We start from the raw sequence: 24,138 nt of genomic DNA, 5'->3' as shown, positions 1-24,138 counted from the left end.
TGAATTGCTTCAAAGAGAATCAGAACATCGCCACACCTGAGGACAATTAAGAGGGGGTGGGGGATGTCGCCATCTGACATATCCACCAGACACTCCTGTTAGACTCCCACCTACTGTTGTTCCAATGTCTGTCAAGAGGTATCTGGTCTCTGAAGGGAAAGTGGACAAAAAGTTATTTACCATTTGTTTTTCCGTTTTTTTCCCTGAGTTTAATATAGCGCAAACTTGACCCCAAGGTATCAGAGCGCTTTACATGAGCACCAATCTCGTTACATAAGGACACATTCCTTTTCGTTTGGCATGATGAGATTAAGTGATTTGCACAGAATCACAGGATGTTGAGTGTCGTTGCCGAGATTCAAACCCAGATTTGAGGTCGACCGCCCTAGCCGTTAGGCTACATCCTCTCCCCTGTAACTATACTTCTCTAGCACCCAGTGATGAAAGTGGGGGGGATCTGAGGGGCACGATGTGCCCATATGTTTTTAATTTTAGAAAAACTGTTCCCCCTACTTTTTGTGAAAACACAACCGTCCCGGGACGGTTAATATCACAAGTTGAAATGTAAGGCAGGGAGTCTCCTATGCTGTGACACCAAGGTGGAGGAAGGGGGGGCAGACAGCTAAATATGCATTCTCTCCAGCATGCCTGCCACCTGAATACATGTAAATGTGCACAATCTGTTATTCTGCAAATATAACGAGTGCCTGGAAGCCAGTATTGGCTTTAATTGATGGAATCACTAGGCTTCCGGATGAAACATTTATTCTTTTTAAGAGACATTGTAAAGGACCTACTAGCGAAGCTGTGAAGATTGAGCTTTTAAAAGACAGTTATAAAAAACATTTGCACTACGAACAGTCTGGGTATTACTAAACTCTATATTTTGGAAGCACTTTTTTAATCTTAAACCTTATTGCACAATTTGTAGCAGCCTATCTTATACTGTGGGAAATGCAAGTTTACAACAATGACATATACTCACAGTGCTTTCATTCACAGACTAGGACCTTAAAGGACTAAACACACACAAGTCACTAATCTCCACTGCGCCAACCAGGACTTAATTCTGTGGCTTTCTGGTGCAGTGCATTAACCAATAGAGGTTTCATAATGTACCACAATGCAGTTCTCAGCGATTACTTGCATTCAATTATTATTTAAGTTGTGCGTTATTTATATGTAGTTGCCTGAAGGTAAAAGACCCAAAAAAGTTACTGAATATTTTTACTTTTATCCATTCCTTTAACCATGCCCTATGCTTACCCCACCCCCACTGTGCGCAGAATCCAGGTAAAAAAATATTCCACGCTTTACTAAAGATTACTTTAAACTTTTGAAGTTCAAGGGGCAGATGTATGACCGTTTGTTGCAGTCGCAAACGAGAGTACAGCCTGTTTGTGACTGCAAAAGTAGTGTGCCCCATGACAAATCATATATTGTAAGTCGCTAACCTATTAGCGACTCGCAAAATATGGTATGCGACTCGGTATTAGGAAGGGGCGTGCCAAGGGTGTCCATTCCTAATAGCGAGTCTAACACCAATGTCTAATTGTTCTGTGAGATGAGATAACTTTAGGAGGAATTTACAGAGGATGAGATGGAAATATTTGAGTTACAGGAAGAATCATCAAGATTTGTATGTTACTCCTGAACATAAGTATGTACAACATGCTGCAATATTGTATCCCATGGATAGATACTTCCATGGACAATTCAGAAATATTGCTGAGAATTTCTGTTCTGGATGTCTAGTATGTCAGAACATTATTAAGGGGAAACGAACAATCACAATTATGAACCATACTGGCAAAAGAAAAGGCCAATTTGCAAGACTCCAAGCAGATTATGTGGAGATATCAGTTTGCAATGGCTTGAAATGCGTCTTGTAATCACCTGCCTTTTTTCTTAATGGATTCAGGCTTATGCTATTTGGAGATCAAACAGCCTTACAGTTGCCAAGCTTTTTGGGAGGGGAAATTAATTTAGAGAGTCGGAATTCAAATGACTATACAGACAGATCATGGCTCACATTTTAAAATGAGATTTGGCAATTAATTTGTACTGCTCTTCATATTGATCACAGGTTCCATTGTAACTATTATCCTCAATCTTCCGGACTGGATGCATTGGATCGCTCCAGAATAAACTGGCCAAAGGCTGTACTTCTACTGGTTTAAAGTGGCAGGGTGTTCTTCCTCTTGCTTTGATTAGCCTCAGATGTACTCCTGATAAAGAAAAAAAAATGCCTTGTTGCCCCAGGAGGCGATAATGGATAGAGCAATGAAATATGAGATGGTCTTATACTCCTACAGCTTCACTCATTTCAATAACTGAGGACATGTACAGGATTACAACAAAGGTCTGACTAGTATGCGGAAATCCTTCTTCTCACCAGATGAACTTGGCAACAGAAGCAACAAAAGAAATACAATGTCACAGTTTGAACCCTGGGACTACATAGTGGTCCGAAGGCACGTGAGAAAGAGCTGCCATGAGGAGGTCTGGAAGGGGCCATATTAGGTGATTCTGATGACAAATACTGCTGTGTAGTATGCCAGAATCATGCAGTGGATCCACCCCACTCACACTAAACAGTGAAGGCGGCAGAAGAAGTGGTGAAAATACCAACTGATTTACAGACTCAAGCTACGATTTTCACAGTGGATCCAGAGGGGTGTGAACTGTTTTAACTGGTGTAGAAAATGAAGTCATAAAAGTTCAGATCAGTGAAAGTTCTGATGAAGATCCAGGTATCTCTACCAGTGGTGCTGATGCCCAATTTCAAAGTGAGGATTAGAGTGAAGAGCTGTTGCAATGTCAAATGCATGAGAGGCAACAAGAAGTAGTAGTCTCTGATCCAAACAATGAAAGACTTCAGTTGAAAATTCGAGTTAAGAGAACCTCAGAGGATATAAGTAATTCTCAATGAACCTTGCAGTTAAAATTGATCAGGGATGAAGCCCATCAATGAGTAGAAAAGTGAAGAAAAAAAAAAGAACTTAAGAAAAGAAGTCACTGAAAAGAACATGTAGAGGAAAGCATTGTCAACAAGAGAGACCAGAGAAACTAAAGCCAAGAAATGAGGAATCAAAAGTAATTGAAAGACTCAGAAAACAGTGAGAGTAAATTGCTTGCTGCTAAAAGCCCATCAAAATAAGAACTCCAAATAGAAATTATTAATCACCTGAATAGGTATATCTAGCCATAGTGTCAGAGGAAAAAGGAGAAGAGTTAGATCTACACTCCAAGACATTGTTGCCTGTATACTTTTGAAAGTGAACTTGAAGGTGAATCAAAAGTGGAAAAAGAACTACCTTGACATTTTTGAAAGACTAAAGGTTTTGAAAGCCTAAAGATTACATTAAAGGTGAGAGTTGATTAAATAGAAGAAAAAGAGATTTGACCATGAACTGAAATGAACTTTTGAAAAATAAAGATTTTACAATTTACTTGAATTATTGTTTTTTTAAGAAATAAGAAAAGAATGATGAACCTATCATTGTTTTGACCATTTTTTTTGCCGATTTGAACCTTTTGAACAATATTTTTGTTTTAATCTCAGCTGAAAATGAAGTAAAGCAGATACTGTAGAATTATTGGTTTAAAAGTCTTATTAATGCTAATAATAGTCTTACTGTTCAGGTTCAAATTCGTTAAAAACAGAAGAAACACGGCATTTGGCAAAACAGGAACAGTTTTGTTTAATTAAACAATTTCTTCGGGAGCCAGTTACTGGTACAATGTCTGAGGACTGTCTCAATTTACATTGGATTCGGATTGGTCTTATATACAATGTTAGATCTAGCCATAAACGTATCCAGCGTACAATATACAGGGAGGAATGATGGTTGCTGCCTTTGAGTCATAAATTAAAGGTCAATGGTTACTACAGGTTGGTCTCAACCTTGCATGGAACCAGTGTGTCCAAATGCCCCGCATGGGGCACACGTGATCCTTGTGTGTGCTAGGTCCTGATTGGCTGTGTGTTTCTAACTCATACGGCATCTGACTTTATGGTGTTTTCTGAGGTGCGCCTAACCCCTTGGAACATGCATGCATTATTAAGGGCAATCTCCTCGGACTATTGTCATGTTGCTGCACTTATCTGTGGGATTGATCAAGAGTTTCCTACCCGCGTGTTTGACTGCCAGCTATGTGCCCTCCCACCTGTGGCCCATCAATCAGTAATCCTGGGCCTAGGTAGCAGGGCCTGCCTGACTACATACTTGCATGTCAAGGTAGATGTGGAGATCAGGATGGGTGATTCTATTGATTAGGACAATAGTTTGTTTTTGTGGATAAATGCCTCAATATCCATATTAACAGTCTTAGTTGGGCTGCTATTGTGAAGTGAAGCACTGTCCCGCTTACTTGCCAATGACATGTTCAGGTGAGCTCTGGATGTCAACATCGCCCTGTCTGTTTACAGTTAGTGAGCAAGACCAAGGGGCTGCTCCCTTACAACTTCACACAGTTAGGCATTGTAATGGCAAAAAGCAATTATCGTTAATTCCCATTATAATAAAAATACATACTATGCACTACCTTGGCTGCCTCGCCGAAACCGAGATCAGCCAATCACACATGTGTCATTCACAACATGGTTTTGGTGGTGATTAAGTGTATTTTGAAAAGCCTATGGGCTGACAAGCTATCAGCCTGGATCTGCAATACCTGGGGGTCCCCAGGGAACACCCAGTAATGACCTGATGCAGCGCTATACTTTTAAAGCAGCCTCAGGTGTGTCCGGTATGCTGCCTGCTAGTGCGACTACTGCTGTGTGCACATTTCTGAGAGGCCAAAGATTGGACGACCATGTATTTTAGACACTTTTTTGACCCACTGATGGGCACTGTGTGAAACATGCACTGCCTGCAAACTCAACTCCATGTGAAATAGAAACAGGAACTACATCGCTGACATGGATTGCCTTAATTGTTTTTGAATTCATTATAAAAAAATTATTTAGTGTTCTTCTACTGTGTATTTAAGGACCTAAATATAGGGTACGACTTAGACCTGTTTCAATGTAAATTTTGAATGACTTGCGGTTCTGATAGACGGAGGTACCCGGCCCACTTAATACCCTTTAATATAATAACCACAAGATGAAAAAAAAGTGTGGGAAATGTTTGTGGAAAATCGAAAAGCTGTAAGGCAAAGCAGCATTAAACAGCATTTTTGCTATGAGATACGTCAGGAAACAATAGAAACGTATAGTAATGGTGTATTTTGTTTCCATAAGAAGTAGCAGGTCATTTGTGTTTTAGATCCAGCAATGTGCATTGCTACCTTGATATCTGTTAGCTAGCTTCTATCTCTGTTTGGTCATTTCTGGAATAGTTGAGCACTTTGATCATTCGCAAAAGTTCTGTTAGTTTATTTATTTAGTTTATTTATTTATTTTATAGTTTTATAAAGCGCGAACCAGACCTGTGAGGGTATCAGAGCCCTTTACAGGATTAAGGGGGGAGGAATACAAAGCATAGGATGGGAGGGATCACATTGGGAAAGATTGGGATACATTGTAAGGGAGGAGCACGCAGTAGACTAACAGTTATTGTTTTCGGTATTGCATAATACAGTGGCTATTGCTCAAAATGTACACAATCAAAACTTGCCAAGGTACATGTTTAAGCCCTGTAGGTTGTTTAAGCAAATACAATTGTAAACACTCTTCTTGCTTTTGATTGGAATCTTCTTAGTACTAATACTCATAGTGAGCCTGGCAGTCAGATCAAATCTTCTATTAGACTATTTAAAAGTGACTGAAGCTACAACCAAATTACCTGTCTCTCAAAAAAATTCAAAGCATTTCCACAGTACTATCTACCCAACCCAGAGATTACAAATCTTAAAGGTCCTCTTCACATACAGCTGTAACCTGGCCCAACGTCAAAAATGCCCCTGTTAACCAGTTCTATGTTTTCAGCTAAAAATATAAAGGAGCTTGTACATGTAGTTTCACTTTGTCATAAGTAGGGATGTACAGCCACTTAATTACAAATTGCAAATCTCGAATATCAGCCACCCATTTTTTATAAAGTTTGCTGCTTTTCTAAACAAGTACACGCTGGCATAATTAAGCCAGCACATTATTAGCAGTGCTGAGACTTTCTGGAAGTGAGTGTCTCACACAAGGTAGGGAAGCTCAGTTGAGAAGTTCTGATAATGTGCAAAATGCTGGTGCTACTCCAGTAAAGGAATCGCAGCCTCGCTTGGAAAATGCTGAAATGATGAGCATTGTGTGGCAGTAAAAACGCAGGTTAGATCTACAGGATGAACTTCAGATCCTGGTCACAAATGTTTAGTGTATTTTTGCACGTGCATGTGCCACTCCTGCATTACGAGGTGCAGCTCTTTAGGCAGATATTTCTGTAGGGATTGCGACACCTAGCCGATGATCTGCAGTAATAGGCACGGTAGTGGTCCATGCAAATGAGCATTCACAGATTCACGACTGAGCTGGCGTTTAAAAGCACTAGTCAATTTTCTTGGGGCAACAACTCCCCAAAGCTGCTCCTCATAAACGTCATACTTCCCTTGCTCATAAACATTTATTGATTGATCTTATGCTGACCACGTTCCAGTTCTACCAGCCGCCACTTTCTAGTTCTACCAGCCACTGCTGCTAGTGAGACTGAAGAACACAGATGCAAACTGACTACAACATCTATCCATCCAAAGCTGCACATCTCCCAGTAGATACTCAACCTCTTGAATCTTCACCAGGTCTACTCATGGGCCAATGTTTGTAATTGATTTGCGGCTGCAGTTGCGGGTGGGATTCTGATAAGCTGTTTGTTGGATTTCATCAACACTTCCCTTTCTTCTCAGTCACCAACAAACTTCCTTATGATACAGTCTGTTTTTCCTGCTTTCCGATCCAGAAAGCCATAGCTTTTGCTTCCTACATTCAGTGTTTGGAACATTCATTCATTGGCAAAAAAAGATCGCCCATCTTTTCCAAGTGGCAGATCTCCCCCACACCCCCTTAAGCAGGGCAATGTGAAAGTTTGGTTTCTAACAGACTAGCATTCTGCCAGCCGAAGATCTTATATGTCATTACTTGGCCTACCAAACAGCAAAGTAGGAGTCTTCTAAGCAAGAACAAGAGTTAATACCCCATATTCTGACAACAGAACTGGGTAGATAACTAACCATCTCCGCTGCAATGCCGTTTACATATTAATGGTCCTTTATTTATTTTATAGAGCTCGAACCAGACCTGTGAGGGTATCAGAGCGCTTTACAGGATTAAGGGGGGAGGAATACAAAGCATAGGATGGGAGGGATCACATTGGGAAAGATTGGGATACATTGTAAGGGAGGAGCACACAGTATATAGTTCAAGCTACATGTGGGGAAAAAAAGCAAGTAGATAAAAAATACAGTGGGCTGCATTATACCTGAAGAGCGTGCTGTCAAAGGCCCAAGCTACGCGTGGGCTCAATGCAACACCTGTAAAAGTGGCCTATACACCAGCTTAGCCAAGAGCAACAGGCTTTTCCTATATTAAACCTAGTCATGAGAGCTTCATTACGAAGAACTTCTCCCAAAGTCACCTGAGAAATGGAGCCAGATAAGAAAGTTGGTGTTTTGGTGAAAGTGAAATTTGCGCCTCCTGATTCTAGAAATTTGAAGATCTGACTTGAGTAACTTCCAAGAAGATAGACCTCAGTTAGAGGACTTTCAAGTCGGCTCTCCTGAATCAAACAGTTCTTCACAACTGCAATCTCTTTTGTCGTGTGATAGGTCCTCACATATTTCTGCATGAACTAGATCACTCGCCATGTACTGCACCCAAGGCATTACTGTAGTCCAGCTAAAAAGAGGAGAGTTGCTAAAGTAAGAGCCCCTAAAGTGGGTGATTCCAGTATTGCTTTCATTGGCCCCTTAGAGGACTTTGGAGTGCTGCCAAAGTATACAGCACATGGGTCATGTAATAATATTGAGAGCAACACCTACTGGGCAAGACCGGGAGAACTGCTGCCCAAACAACCCTATGGGAGAGAGAAGTCAAGTACTGCTTGAAGCTTCTTAGTGTAAAGGTTCTGTTCCTCTTACACTGACATCGCCTATCCGGCGTTGGGAATGCTGCTGAAGTAATAATTGTATTTGTTCTGAACTTCTGGGAAAAACACAAGCCACTAGAAAATAAATGAGCAGATTGGAAGCTTTTCTTAACTCGCTGCATCTTTGTTCTCCAAGTTTTAGACTTCTCACTCACACCTTGAACCACACATCTCATTTTCATATGTGCTGACATACAGCCAAGCTTCCCATTTGGTCTGTACAGCTAAGTGGGTGGACTCTCCCTGCCTATTCCCCAGACACATCTTGATACACTTACTGCCCCACCCGTTCTCATGCCCCACACCAGACCATCTGAGCAAACTTACTGTCTTCCTCCGTGGAATGTGCTCCTTCGGCAATGTAGATTTCTAGCTGAAAAGAACAAAAAAAGGAAAACTGTTAAGGGACTGAAAGTTAAAACGCCTGATGCCTCTGGAAGCTAGTATCATCGTGCAGTGTCAATATTGTAGATGAGTAATCACTCTAAGGTTGGGCATAGATGTATATGCCTCAGTGAGTGGATGTGTGAAAGGTGTTTGGGGTCTGCCGCAGGCGTTTTATGCTTTTGACAGTGGTCATAGAGGTGAGAGTCCTGAGGATAGCTGTAAGTGTGCAATTGCTAAGTATGTATTTTCCATGGATGAGATGGTTTGGTATTTATACATCTGGGATTAGGTATCAGAGCTTTTTGTGTGTGGGTAGATCAGCATGGCACCTTACAGACAACCAAAATAGTGCAAGTAGGCACATGAATTTTCCAGGGGTTTTGATCATCGAAGTGTGTAAAGCTTTAGTGGATAAATGTTGGCGTGTGTTGCTTCTGGATTGAGTGGCAGTTTGAGGTCTGCAATTCATCTTACGTCTATGCAAGTTTACAATGTCTTTGAAGGTGGGTGCAGGCGTGTAATACCTCTACTGGAGTGTAGATTTACGATGTCTTTGAAGGTGGGTAAGGGTGTATAATACCTCCACTGGAGTAGTGGATAGTGTAGTGGTACAAAACCACTTGGGAGAATGTAGGTGTATATTTGCCGTAGAAAATTATGTAAACATGCAATTAATCAAGAGGTGAATGCGAATGTGTATCAGCTCCAAGGATCCGTGCAAGTGTCAGATGCATCTAGTAGATAGAATAGGTGTATCCCTCTGCCTGAAGAGGAAACAAGGGGGTGAGGGGCGCATGCATGCCACGACTATATGCCACCTCGGTAAGAAGTGGAAAAAAGGGAAAGCAATCTTTTTTTATATACAACCCTTAGCCACTCTAGTAGTGGCATGTTCCATAATCGGGTTCTCCCTGACCCTTTTAAGTCAGGGTGTGCTTGACCGTTTTCCAGGGAGCTCTTTGTATATTAATGTGTCGGGGGACATAACTTAAAAATAAAAATTCATCATCCACTCTTATCCCTTTATTAGCTGGGTGGGTGGGAAAAGATTAAAATAACCTATACAAGGGCCAACGAGGATGAAATGGTCCTTGGACCCTTATAGTGCAACATGTTTCAGCCCTACACTAATGGCCGTATCAGGTCCTGGGCATTCATCAGGGAGGGTTTGTTTTTTTATTATTCTCCCCGGTGATGTGTTTGTTCTCAGAAGGTTCTCATTTAGTCATGCACACTAAATATTAGGCATGCAAAGGCAGTAAATACTTCCCGGCCTAAAGGTACCCTAGTCGTGGGCATTTTAAGACCCCTCTGGAGCCGAGGGAGTTTGGCCCTGTGGTCTATTATGGTCCGTTCGCACCCGGCTTGTGGGAAAAAAGGGTCACTTTTCCTTCGTCCCACTTCTTACTTAGGTGGCGTATATTCATGGCACGCACACCCCCCTCGTTTCCTTTTCAGACAGAGGGATACTTGTATGTGTGGTGTATTAATTTAGGGAGTAGGAATAACCGCATCCTTTGGTGTAACAAAGGATCTCCTTCCCCTTTCTGGCTTGGAAGGTCCGCCGACCTCCCTTACCATAGTTTAAAGATGGCGTAGTGTGTACGAGGTCCATTGCAGGCGGAGTGTATAGCTATTTCATAACTCAAGAGTGAGCGACAGTGATTGTCCAGCAAGCGCCAGTATGTGATAGCTCTTGTGGTGGGTGGGATGTGCAACACTCCTGGGAATATACTTAGGTGTGCAAAGTCTGTGAATGGTGGGTAAAGGTATGTGATCCCTCCAAGGGTGGAGGTAGGTTTGCAATTCAATCGACTGTGTTGACGTCACTGGGGATGAGTGCTCACAGATGATGACCTTCAGGGGTGGATGTCTGGGTCTACATCGCATTTATTTAGTAGACATTACAAACTAAATGACAAGCAGTCACATTAGTCCTCAATGCGAAAGGCCTGCTGGCTTCACTGGTGCTGCATAAGCCTCACTCTCAATGCCAAAGTACATATTTAAATGCAAACAATTAACCTTCATGCTTATACATTTCACCATAATTTATAAATCATCATGCGCATTCCTAAATATCGTAAGTCCCATACAGTATTTATTCCTTACAGAACCCACCAGCATCTAGAAATTTTCTTGCAGCATTCTTCTTTAGAAGACCTGGTAAAAACTTTACTAGTTGTCTCTGGTAATTTAAATAACCACGATAATGAAAGAAGTTTTTTTTTGGTCCTGGCCTCATGAACCTGCTACTTGCAGCTGGTACTTCAGTAGCCTGACCGCTTGACTCCACCACTCCCTTTCTGCCGTCAGTCCCTGTGACTTCGTCTTTTCTTCCACTGTCCCACAACCGCCACAAACCAGTCATTTCTAGGACATGTATTAAAAATGTGCCCGAAATAACGTGTTCTACTTATTTGTAAGGTACCTTGTCTGTGTAAAAGTACCAAGTACCAAGTACCTGTGTGAAAAGGGAAAAGGATGGGGGACACTCAGTGTTGTGTAAAATACCCCTCACACACCAACAGGCCCCTTGGTGTCATGCTTCATCATTGGGGTCTTCGCACCCCGCTAAGGGGATGCGGCACGCTACGACCTGCGACTACGCGGGAGCGTTGACAAATCAGACTATGTGTGGTGTGTGTTGAGTGCAAGTGAAGGGAATGAATGTGAGTGGGAAGTGTAGTGATAAGTTAAAAAGTACCTGGCTAGTGGGTAAAAAGAGAAAACTTTATTCAGTACCCCTGGCTGGTGCTGTTAAAAAAAGTGCAAAGGAACGAGGTTTTCTGTCTTAGTTAGGGACAGAACCTCTGGTGTGCGTCGACATGTTTCGGTACGGGTGTACCTTCTTCAGGACGGGGCACAACTCCCAACCCTACTCACGTTTTTCTAAGAAAAGTGGGTTCTATTTTAAAAAAGTGATTACACTCGTTAAAGATGGCTACAATGTGCCTACAGCGGTTCTCTGGTACATGTAATTACATGTCTTGTGGTCTTAGTTGACTACTGCCTCATGAGCAAATCCTGGACATCAGGGTAGGTAGGTGGATCCACAATGAAATCCGCCTATCTTGGCCTCCTTCTACCACCCTGTGCTGCTCCACCTACCTACCCTGATGTCCAGGATTTGCTCATGAGGCAGTAGTCAACTAAGACCACAAGACATGTAATTACATGTACCAGAGAACCGCTGTAGGCACATTGTAGCCATCTTTAACGAGTGTAATCACTTTTTTAAAATAGAACCCACTTTTCTTAGAAAAACGTGAGTAGGGTTGGGAGTTGTGCCCCGTCCTGAAGAAGGTACACCCGTACCGAAACATGTCGACGCACACCAGAGGTTCTGTCCCTAACTAAGACAGAAAACCTCGTTCCTTTGCACTTTTTTTAACAGCACCAGCCAGGGGTACTGAATAAAGTTTTTTCTTTTTACCCACTAGCCAGGTACTTTTTAACTTATCACTACACTTCCCACTCACATTCATTCCCTTCACTTGCACTCAACACACACCACACATAGTCTGATTTGTCAACGCTCCCGCGTAGTCGCAGGTCGTAGCGTGCCGCATCCCCTTAGCGGGGTGCGAAAACCCCAATGATGAAGCATGACACCAAGGGGCCTGTTGGTGTGTGAGGGGTATTTTACACAACACTGAGTGTCCCCCATCCTTTTCCCTTTTCACACAGGTAGTAGGATTCTTCTTGTTTATTTATCAGTGCCCGTGGAGTAGGAATCCTACTTTATACTCTACCTCCCTTCTTTGTTAAATATATTGTGTAAAAGTACCACCTCAACAATGGCAGACTAGCCGAGAAGTGACACTTCCCGAAATGGAAGTAGGTTAGGCACCTAAATTAGGCAGCCATAACCATTTATGGTAGCCTCTAAGCCATTCTAAAAGCATTCCCAACGGGGAAGCAATTCTTTGCGCTGAAAACTGCTGCCAACCAAATGTGGCAACGTTTTCATCTGCTTGCATGCAAATGTGGCAGACCAACACGTAGAGAGCAGGATTATTTTTTTAATGCATCAGGCCCTGTGCACGCACCAGTGAAGAGCTATCGCCTGAGAGGAGGCAACATCTAGATACTTTGGACATCCAAAGCCATTAACTTTTGTAAATAAAGGGATTTCTCTGTAGTCAGTACTTTTTAAACAAAGACACAAAGAGGACTAATATGCATTTCTTTTTATCTGCTCAGTAGTCAGAGAACCAAAATCTGTCCCATGATCTCTTGTGCACTACCCATTGGATCGTGGATGGGGAATCATAAGCAGCAACATCATTTGCACCTGAGATTCTTAGGTGTAAGCCCAGGCATCTCAAACCTTTACTATAAATAGAGCAATTCATGTTCAATAAAAATCTCCTAAAGCTACTAACACAAATTAGAAGCATTGCAATTGTGACCACGTCCATTAGTGGTATTGCCTGCAGAATGACCTGACCAACAAATTGCATCAGTCAAGGTCACCAGCAATTATGTAAAAAGAAATCTCAAACAATTCCTCTATAAGTCATAGTAGTGAAATATGCAATGCCCCTTAGCACCCAAGAAAGAACATCAGTATAAGACTCAACGGAGCATGAATTCCCATTTAAATATATTTTTCCTACAAACATCAGCTAATCTGAAAATACATACATTTTACTTTTAAATTCAACCTTTTCGATAAAGGAAACACACCTAATCCAACTAAACAAAAGCTTTTCATTTCCGAGGTTGGGCTACACGTAGGAGAGCTACTCTTGTATATCTGGTGAGCTGAGAGTAGCCCCTGAGCTCCTTGTTGGAGAGGCCTGACCTGTCCTGATCAAGGGTTTGAAAGAAAAACAAATCAACTCAAATACTATAAGGAAGGCCTTCAACAGGCTAAAGTCTTCTATTATGAGTAACTGATTTGAACATCTGCTAACTCAACTCAGGCAATGTACAGGGTTGTTAAACATCTCACCAGCTGACTAGCATGTCCTGCACCATCCATCCCTCACAGAAGCTGTATGGCAGACTTGCCTTTTTCTTCACTGATCAGAACGGTCTAATTTATGATGATATCAGAACTGATCTGGCCCATCGTGAAAAAGAGAAAGCCAAATAATCAATTATCCAGCAAGATACTTTGGTGGAGTTTCCCTCTCCAATCAAAAACTCTCAAACGTACCAGATTCTTTCCTCAATTAAATTGGATTCTCCTAATGTATTTTTCCTGTCAGGGTCTTGCATGAAACTCTGCCCATGATGAATTCTGGCCTATCCTCACTTATTAACATCTCCTCAGGTGTGCCTACCCGTTGGAAGAAAAGTATTGTCAAACTACTGTTAAAGTAACCTAATTTAGATCCTAGGAGGGAGAGAAAAATGTATTTGCCCTCCACCATTGCCAAACTAGGGAAGAAATATTTGGCCCAATAGCTCACCAATTTGTTGGAAGACCATAAACTGCAAGATATAGCCCAAGAGTGTTCCCGTGGGCATGGGTACTAAGACTGGTCTGGATGCTGGGCACTCAACAAGACTTATTTTGTTGGACTGCTTTGCAGCATTCAACAGGATCAACCATTCTAATCTGTTCAACCAGTTGTATTATATAGCCCTGTCCTTTCCTGATTCTTCTTGTCTTTGCTATCTTTCTTCACCATTTGGTCTAAACCATCTCCAGTACTGTACGGAGTCTCTCAGGGATCATCATTGTCTCCAATCTTATTCAATATCTTAATTATCATAATCAAATCCTACGGTCTGGACTCTATAAACTACACTGATGATACCCAACTTATTTTCAGACTGGACTGCTCTCCGAAAAAGATCCAATATACACATCAATACTATCTGTAATCCATTCTAACTTGGGTGAGTATTTAATAAGTTAAAACGTATTATTGGAGGCACTGACCACAATCCCAGATAATTTGTGGAATGTCAGATTCTGGCTCGGTTGGTTGGATGCTCCTCCTTGTCCAGCTAACACCTTCTTGGTGTCCGGTTTGACGAGGAACTTTTTATGAAACATCAACAAAGCAGCCACTGCTTGCCTTTTCCAACTATAACTTTTGAGAATGATCCTTCCTGTTATTCCACCGAACAAGAGCGGTCTCTTGGTAGGCGCTGTCATTCTGTACAAAATCAAATATGCAAAAACCTGCTACCTGGGCTCCCATCCAAAACTCAGTCTCTGCACATCCATGCACTTCGCTAACACCCTCCTTTTAGAATCCTGCTTTCCCAATACACATAAATTTGGTAAGGAGGTAAAGCCGTTTCGATCTAGTCCTAAAAACGTTGGCTCTAACTGCCATTAGCCCTTCTCAACCTCTATTAGCAGAGCTCTGATAACTCCCCTATTTTGTTAATAGCTTCCTCTTTTGCGAATAGTTCTTTTCCTCTGTTACTAACAGTTCCCTTACTACATTCAGCCCTAGAATTCAGTACTAGTGACAAGACGCCTCTGGGTGAATGTGTGCTTAGAGCTAGATCATGTATTCATTTGTGTCAGTGGTAGGAGGACGGGCCATACATTATCATTGTTAGTAGCTTTTCAGCTCATCAATGTACATATTCCACTTTCTGAATTCGAACCTGCATGTTTCCCAATGCTCACTACCATGCAAGGACTCATCCTTTAATGGCTAGCTGCATATCTGCTCTCCTCTCCAACCTAGACAGTGTTCCGATCATTTTGCTTTTAGGAAACAACTAAAGACTTTTTTGTTTCAGGCTTAATTAGCTAGGTTTCGAGGTAGTCAAATATCAATTAAAACATGAGTATTGGTCCTGTATTATTATTATCCCAGTTTTGCTTCTGTTGTCTCTTAGCGCGGAGATACTCCTTCGGGAGTTTATTCTAGCGCTCTACAAACCCGCAAATAAATAAATAAATAAATAAATAAATAACTAAATAAAAGAAATAAATATGATGATCCTGAGCGCCGTTTGTGAGAGTCAGCAAGCATTCAGCAGCATCGTATTTAGCATCAACATTTCTTGGGATTAGACAGCTCAGCCATTAGGCTACTTGGTCAGTCAAAGTGATATGTATTAATGGCAATGACAAACTACCACATGTATACTTAGAAGGGATTTTTTTAATGTATTTAAAGTACTTCATATTTAGTACTTATTTATAGAACATTTTCTTTTTGGGAAATAATGATATTGGCTATCAGGGGAAACAAGATACGTGGAACGTTGTTACCAATTTCTAAGGAACTTAAACCTCAAAAATACATTAAGAGGTTTCTTACCTTGTGTTTGAAGGGTAGGCATCTCTGTAGCTTCACTCGCAAACACAGACCTGCAAGAAACAGAATGCGGTCAGCGGGTTCCAATTAGTACAGGTTTGGGTCCTTCAATCTGGGCATGGAATGCTCTCTCTTCCTTGGGTGTGAACAATATCTTTTTGTCAATTTGCAGCTTTGTGCATATGTTATTATACAGCCCTGCTACAACCTATTTATCACTCATGGAAGGATGACAGTCTAACTGGGATTCCTAAGGCTGAATCATTATTAAAAAGCAAGTGGTCAAAAGATTTTTCTAAATTATTATTTATATTCAGCATTTAAATCCAGCAGGATATGGATGGATATATATATATATATATATATATATATATATATATATATATATGTATATATGCAGGCGATTACCAGGGCGTTAAAGCACCCGCCGACGAGTGCCCCGGGATTACTGGTAAAACGGAGCTTTAATATATATATATATATATATATATATATATATATATATATATATATATATATATATATATATATATATATATATATATATATATTTCCTCAATAAGCAGACAAGACGGTTTGCTTAATAAATTAAGAGGCACACGCAGAGTGAAGATATAAAGCTGGAAATGCTTTAGTCGGTGCTTTCAGTCCCTCTCCCCTCCATTTTCGACAGACGCGTTTTGCCTGGCGGCTTTTTCAATGTCGACTACCCTTTAGTGTTACGACCATTTTAAACCCACCCTTCGTCTCCATAGCCATGGAGACAAACAAAGGACATAATTTACACCAACCAGACATCAGTTTAGTGGCGGCCATCTTACAGTGGGTAAAAAATGCAATAAATTCATTAAAAAAAATTTGAAAGTGCAAGTGCTCAAAAAGAAATCAGTAATAAATGTAACTTAATAATCAATTCACATGATGAAAATACATTCATGAGAAAACAGTTTTTTTTAAATTGTTTAACGGCAACTAATTATCGGCCATAAACATAACCCGTTATATCTTTCACTATTCCAGCAGACGACATACTCGATACCGTTTTAAAGTTCATGGAATTATAGAAAAATGTGACACAGTATCAATATGTATTTCAGCCCGCTGAAGTAACAAAAAAAACAACAAAAAAAAAAAAAAAAATATATATATATATATATATATATATATATATATATATATATATATACACACATACTTACAGCAAACCCTTTTCCCTCCGATTGCAGTCCAAAGGAGAGACACCACAGGTATGGACCGCCAACACAGTTTAGAATGAATTCCTGGAGACGCAGGTTCACAGTTCCATTATTTTATTACATGGACACCAAGTGGTACAGACAAGTGTCCGCAAGAAGATCCCAGGTTCCACCACACAGGAAAAACACACGGGCACAGACTCCAATTGATGTGTATGCTTATTCCATCAAAACAAGGTCCAAATGACGCGTTTCGGCTGCCGACCTGTGGCCTTAATCACATAACGAGCTACATATATGTGAAATATATATATATATATATATATATATATATATATATATACACACATATATACACACACACAAGAAAAGTTTGTGCACCAATATATATTTATGTTGGTTAATTATCTTCCTTTGCAGATCTTGCCAAGTGATTTCTGTACCCTGCTAGTTGGTTAAAACTGGACACTGAATACCCAGGCATTGCAGATATGAAAGTGTGCAAGCTATTTTAAACCATAATAAAATCTCTAATAGGTTGCACAAAACCATTTTTACAAACTAAACCTTTCTATACACATTTGTGAGTAGCTCCTGATTGATACAAAAATGTACAGGAAACATTCTAAAGTTATAAATTCTCAAGATGGTTTGTTCAGAAATATGGCTCCAAGTTCTTGCAAATTCTTTGAGCTGGGTTATGACTCTAGTTTTTCATAACGTCGATCTTCGCAGACAGCTGCTAGGCAAACAAGAGACAAACCGTGTTGGGCCTACAACACGGTTTGTCTCTGCTATTGACTAGGCTTCTCTAGAAGAAAGGAGGAAGGTAACTGAAAAAGTGAATTGAAGTAAGTCGACCCAGACAAACCAGGGTCACTACTGGGTAGCAACTGTCAACTATCTTCAGTTTAACATCTAAACTTCATGTAGAGTTTCACATAGCACCATAATATGCTTAAGAAAAAGGCAGACCCAACGTTTCACCTTCTTGTATTGTCTAGCTAGATGCCAATCATAACTGCATCTGGATTTACACAGCTGACAGGTGTATATTATTTTCATAATAAAGCTTCTGGCCATCAACAATCGAGAAAACTACAATTATGACAAGATTTGAGTAAGCCTACCTACCAATAGCGCAAACACGACTAACAATATGGTAACAGCCCAAGACGACCTTGAAAAAATAGCAAGCATGTATACAAATTAAAGCATTTATAAATAAACAAAATCTTATTTTGGAGAGCAGGTTATAAATGGTACAAAACACTAGACTGCAGCAGTAGCTTTAGGCTCATTATAAATGTACAGGGCTATGAGGTCAGCTGGGCATCATCCATACTTTATAAAACACGTTTCAAATGGGGGAAAAAGTGAAGGGGCCTTTCATACGCACAATAAAATAGAAGACCAAACTTTGTGACATACTGTGCACTTTTGTTTCATGATAGAAACATATTCTTGAATGGCACAGCGGTGGGGTGGGGTGGACTGGCATATTCTCTGTCATCTAAAGTGCTCTGATACCTTCGGGTCAAGTTCGCGCTATATAAAACTCTGGAGAAAAAAATACGCGAAGGAGGGCAGCAACAAATAATTAAGGCAAGAGCAGTGGCACGTCTTTTAGGACACATTGTTTCTTCCCAACTCAGGAGTACTTTACAAAAGAATTCATTACATATTTAGCTTCCAAGTCAGGTCAGCAAAACAGACAATTATGCTAACCGGTCATCGGAAGGGCTGTTTAGAAGCTTCCGTCATGGTTTGTCCTTCAGGTACATTTGCAATACGCAAATCGTCTTCTTTCGACTCCACTCAGCATGAAAATGAATACTCAGAATACTGGATGACCAACATGCCATGTCCAATGTTCAACGTCTTATGGCAGGCATTTATGGACCTAATGCCCTGGCCTGGTTCGCCTGTCAGTGTCATCCATTGCATCATAGTAGTAATCCTCTACCTTACGAAAGGACCTCTTGCAGACTTGTACACGTTAAGCATACACACATTTAGCTAGACTGGTGTCAAAATTAATTTCTAGGATGTTTGTAAAACCTTAAGAAGTCAAGTTATGGGTCTGCTTGTCTAGGCACAAGCATATAGAAACATGAGCACCTGCTCTGCTTCTTTAATTTAAATGAGCGAAACTCTTGACAAACCACCTCAGATTTGCAGGCATGTGATAATACAGCTTTTATTCTGGTTCACACACAACTAATCTCAAAATAGCGATTAGACTTTTTTGAACATATCCTACTGAGTTTAAGAAAAACCCCTAATACATAACGTTTTTAGTGACATTTACCTCAATTGCGTAAATAGTACATTTCTCACATAAAGGCACCACAGGAAGTCATTTTAACCAGTAATTGTCTCCCCTTGCTATTCCCTCTCACCCTCTATTCGCTCGAAAAAAGGAAAATGTAAGGTGTCCAGAGAGCCTTATTAGTTATCAACCTAAGTATATACATATCTCTAAGGTATAGAGGATCTGGGTCGGTGTTAGACACTGAAGAGTGAGTATTTTACTTCATGTTATCATGGTATTGCAATTACCTTCCCACCTAGTTCTCAGCTTCTCCTTGTTGTAATTAATGAAAGAGATTTAAAGATCTCAAACAAGAGGCGCAGCAAATCATGGGAATAACCTTCAATAAGTATTCAAGTAAGGGTCTCCAGATTGTATCAAAACTTTTGTAATTTTCAGATGGTGAACACCACCGTTTTCAATTGCTTATACGTTCCTGTGTCTTACATGCCATAAAAGGATTGGCAGAAGTTCTTTCTTTTCCAAGTACACAGCTAATGTGTTTTTTGCAGCGATTACAAAATCAACAGCAGAAGACGGTCAGTCTTGGTTTGGTGTTTTAGCATAAGGGAACACACGCTTAACAATACAAATGATACATTAGAGGGGGTTGAACTAATACTGTTTTCAATGCAGCAAGATTCTCTTTCCAGAAGTTTGAATTCTCCTGTAAGGCCACACTATTGAAAACATACATCACTGGTGTGCGGGTAGTATTTGTCCAATTACCTATTGTATTTTAAATCATTAAGGCACTCTGCAAACCACCCACCTTGCTCTAATAAACAAACCTCTCCTCTACATATCTATTGCTTTGCGTGGTTATTCTTTCTCTAAAGGATGACAACCACATTTAAGAATTGTAAAGGTAATACGTGAGCACAAAGAATATATTCGTACAGCATAAGCAAACCTGAGCTCTACATCTCAATTATTCAGAACAGTTAAATGTACACTAGTATCTATTTGCGTATGATAACCAAACGTTTCAATATCATTGCCTGGCCGTGCATCAGAAAGATAGGTGACCAAAAACTATATTGAAATATGAAAAAAATAAAACCACATAACACTCATCACTCATTAGAGATAGTGAGAAAGTCTGTGTATTATTTAATGATTCAAGTTACAAATCAGTTGTAAGATTAGAAGTCAGTTTAACCTCTTAAGTGCTGCGTCGGGGCGTTGGCCGACGGCAGCACTACCTCCCCAGTGCTGCGCACGACCATTGGACGTCCATTCAGCACTAGTTCCAATGGACAGCGTAGCACTGGGGAGGGATATTTGCGCCGCATCTAAGGTGTTAACCCCTTAAGTGCTGCTGACGGCCAATGGTCGTCAGCAGCGCTACCTCCCCAGTGCTGCGCACGACCATTGAACGTCCATTCAGCACTAGTTCTAATGGACAGCGCAGCACTGGGGAGAAATGTTTACACGCAGCTAAGGTGTTAAGAGAAGGGAGAATAAGCAACAAGTCTGTCATTATTTGTTGAAAGTCCAATGAAGCATCAAGAGTACTTACCTATGAGGGTTGCTAACGAGCAGTGAGGCACAGTCGGCGTAAAGTGGATGACAACCAGATATTCCCCATCGCTCAAATCTTGCACAACAACACAATCCTCAGTCACCACATCCAGCTCTTCCAACGTGTTCGGCTTTTCTGGATCTCGGATACTCCGGATGATATCTGTGATGGAAAATAAAACATTTGTTTAACCTGAACTCCATCATGCAGGCATGGCACACCTCAACCCGTCTACTAACAGAATAAATTTGCTTTCTATTCGGTAGGGATTGTTGCAGCGAGCTAAAAATACTGACAAAAACCAAGCAGGTCGCTTTGTACCCAACTTACCCTCTTTTCTAGTTCTTTAGAATACTCTAAGAACTATAGAGTTCTGGACCACGTATAACTCTTAAACCAGTTCCCATCCCAAGGGAAATTATTGATGTTCCTTCCCGGTTAAAGCAAAGCCACAAAACTGTTCAAGCCTGCGGTATTAGTGTCAGAGTGTACTTTGCTGACCATTCCTCAGTAACCTGGGATTTTTTTATTAAATAATGTCGCTGTGAAATGGAATTTTTCATCTTTAGTAATGTCTAAATTATGCAGCTTAATGATGCAAGTGCTTCAGGCCATGTTATATTATGGGATCAGACTTCAAGTTCCTTTTTAGGTCCAGCGTAGCGATGGACCTCGTGTATACTTTAGTATACTTGAATATGGGGACACGAGTCGGAGGCGCGCATTTTCCGTCTCGGATTTGGCCTCGTGAGCGCGCTTTTGCTGCTGGCTGTTTGCGTGCGAGCGCGACTCTGCCATGCGCCTTGGAAAACGAAACCTAAGAGCCGCGCGACGTGAGCTGTCTACGGTAAAAGCTCACGCGCGCGTGTTGTACCTGCTGTGATTTATATTATGCGGTTGTGGGTTGTTATGCATAGTATGTTTTCCACTTCCATGACCTGACATCACTCGGTGTCATCATGGAATGTTCACTATCTATAAATGTGACGTCACCGTGACAGTCTGACAGTTGTCACCTGACTCTCACGGTGGACGCTGTTATCTTTCCTGTGCCCAGCGGGCCTTTGGTATATCTTAATAAATTTATCATTAATCCTTTCGTTGTGGCTGTCCATCTATCCACACTACAATTGGCGACGAGGACGTTCGGACAAGAAAGGGCCCGCGGGTGAAGCACTGAAGAAGAAAACGTATTTGATTAAAGAAGTCCGCCATTGAGGTGAAGGAAAGCAAGAAAAACAAATATATAAGCGGAGTAAGTACCCGTGATGTGTTTGAAAAGCGCCGCCTGTGAGAGGAGCAACGCAGCGTGAGCATTAAGGAGCGCTGCTAGTACGCATAAGGATAATGCAGCGATTAACAGCCAGCGCAGAGTAAAGCGTCAGGAGACGAGTTTAATGTGTGCGCAAGCTGAAAGACTCAAGCATTAAGCGGAGGCAATCTTAACAGTAAAGCGCTGTTAAAATAAAGACTGTCTGCATACCTAAGGATTTGGCGCGAGTCATGTTCCTGACAGGAAAGTTTTGAGGCGCAAGAGATCACCTCAGCTGTGCGCGTGAAGCATGCTGGGATAGGTGATCATAGCGCTCATTGGGCGGCCATTTTGAATGTAGTTTTTCCTCGAAATAAGAAATAAACGAGGCGAATAGCAAAAATACATCGAGCACTACGCGCAAGTAAGGATCCTATCAAAACGGAGGGAGAAATAAATACAGTAAGCAGTGTAAACAAAGAAGGAGAGAAAAAGGTTAAGTAAATGAACTAAAGTATAAAATAATGCTTTATCTGCTGACAGAAATAAAGGAGTAATAACATCTAAAGGGAAAAATATAGAAAGCGCTATAAAAACTAAGGAGAACATTTTAAAGGCAACCATTTGAATTACCAGACACAGAGTCATTTAAGGAGAAAAAAAATGGCAGAAAGTAATAATATATGTGCACCTCCTCGTTTTCTGGATGAGCCTGGGAAACCCACAATGAAATGGAAAAAATGGGTTAGAGCCTTTGAAAATTACATCGTGTCCATTAATGGGAAAGCATTTGATGCAGAGAGAAAGTGTTCATTGTTGTTTGGGTTACTAGGTAAAGCAGGGCAAGACATTTTTGACAGCCTGCCCGAATATGAAAATCCCCCTGGGACTTTTATACCTTTAAACGAATATCAGGAAGCCTTAAAGAGGTTAGAGAAACAATTTGATGAAGAGAATAACATTATGGTGGCAAGGCATAAGTTTGCCCTAAGGAAACAACAAGAAGGGGAAACGGTTGATGAATATATTGCGTGTTTAAGAATCCTTGCTGTAGAATGTGAATATGAAGAAATGACCGATGTGTACATAAGAGATCAAATTGTTTTAAATTGTTATTCAAAGAAAGTTCAAGAGAGGTTATTGGCGTGCAAGAGACCAACCTTGCAAGAGGTTATTGATATTACAAGGGGAATTGAGAGATCACTAATATCCACAAAAGAGCTGTCACTAACAGGAAATAACACAAATGTATTTTATTTGCAGGACAAAAAGAAAAGTGAAAGTAAGGGTCAGGAGAAAAGTTGGGGTGAAAGAAAGGGAGGAGGTAAGCAAATATGCTGTTTCAGATGTGGATCGGCAGAGCACTTAGCTGATTGCAAGAGCTGCCCCGCTATTGGTAAAAAATGTGTCAAGTGTAAAAAATATGGTCATTACTCCACCTTATGCAAGACAAAAAGAATGATGAACCTAAACTCTGTAGGAAGTTTTGATGAAGAAATGTGTGCAAACATTGTTCTGTATGTTGAGATGGTGGACGGTAAAATAAAGGATCCCATTGGGGATGTAAAAATTGGGGAGGTCGAGCTGAAATTTACCGCGGATTCAGGGTCTCCCATAACAACCATTTCAGACAGCCTGTTTAATGAGAGATGGCAAAACGTTGAGCTGTCTGAATCAGATGTTAACCCAAAAGCATTTGGGGAAAAGGAAATAAATATGTTGGGTTATTTTGTTGACACTGTTTGTTTCAGGGGGAGAACAATTGAAACAAAAGTCTATGTGGCAGAGAAGGGGAAAATACTAGTAGGATGGAGAGATCTAGCCCAGTTAGGTGTAGTTTTAAAACCTGGAGCCAAAGACCCAATCGTTTTGAGTGAAGAATGGGTGAACAGTGTGTGTGTGTGTAGAGGAAGGAAATGTTGACTTAGAAGTAACTCTTGACAACAAGCATTGGAAATGCAATAGGTCTCGCATTAGGAAAGTTGGAGCTATTGGTATTGTAAATGACACTATTTTTATTTATGTGTTGGTTTTGAAAGTAGCAAAATTAATAGCTTTGTCAGTTACAATGTCAATAGTTTTAACTTTTGCAAATGTGACACCTATAGCATTTGTAATGCAATGTGTGTTGTATTTACGTGA

General features: G+C 40.7%; 1 protein-coding gene across 2 annotated transcripts in view; it reads right to left on the bottom strand.

Moving 5' to 3' along the window:
- CIAO2A (cytosolic iron-sulfur assembly component 2A) overlaps window positions 1–24,138 on the bottom strand; it is a 69,387-nt gene that overhangs the window by 8,577 nt on the left and 36,672 nt on the right. For both annotated transcript variants that reach the window (XR_015308523.1, XM_086957914.1), the window contains exons 2-4: window positions 20,742–20,906; window positions 15,713–15,762; window positions 8,406–8,451 (exon numbers count right to left, since the gene is read on the bottom strand). Coding sequence is in view for 1 of the 2 variants with exons in the window: in XM_086957914.1 (XP_086814040.1) it covers window positions 8,406–8,451; window positions 15,713–15,762; window positions 20,742–20,906 (261 nt within the window). In the remaining variant the exon portion in view is untranslated. The remainder of the gene's footprint in view (window positions 1–8,405; window positions 8,452–15,712; window positions 15,763–20,741; window positions 20,907–24,138) is intronic.

This window comes from Lissotriton vulgaris, chromosome 2_1 (assembly GCF_964263255.1).
Source record: "Lissotriton vulgaris chromosome 2_1, aLisVul1.2, whole genome shotgun sequence".
Classification (NCBI taxonomy): domain Eukaryota; kingdom Metazoa; phylum Chordata; class Amphibia; order Caudata; family Salamandridae; genus Lissotriton; species Lissotriton vulgaris.
This window is presented reverse-complemented; position numbering and strand designations above follow the sequence as displayed.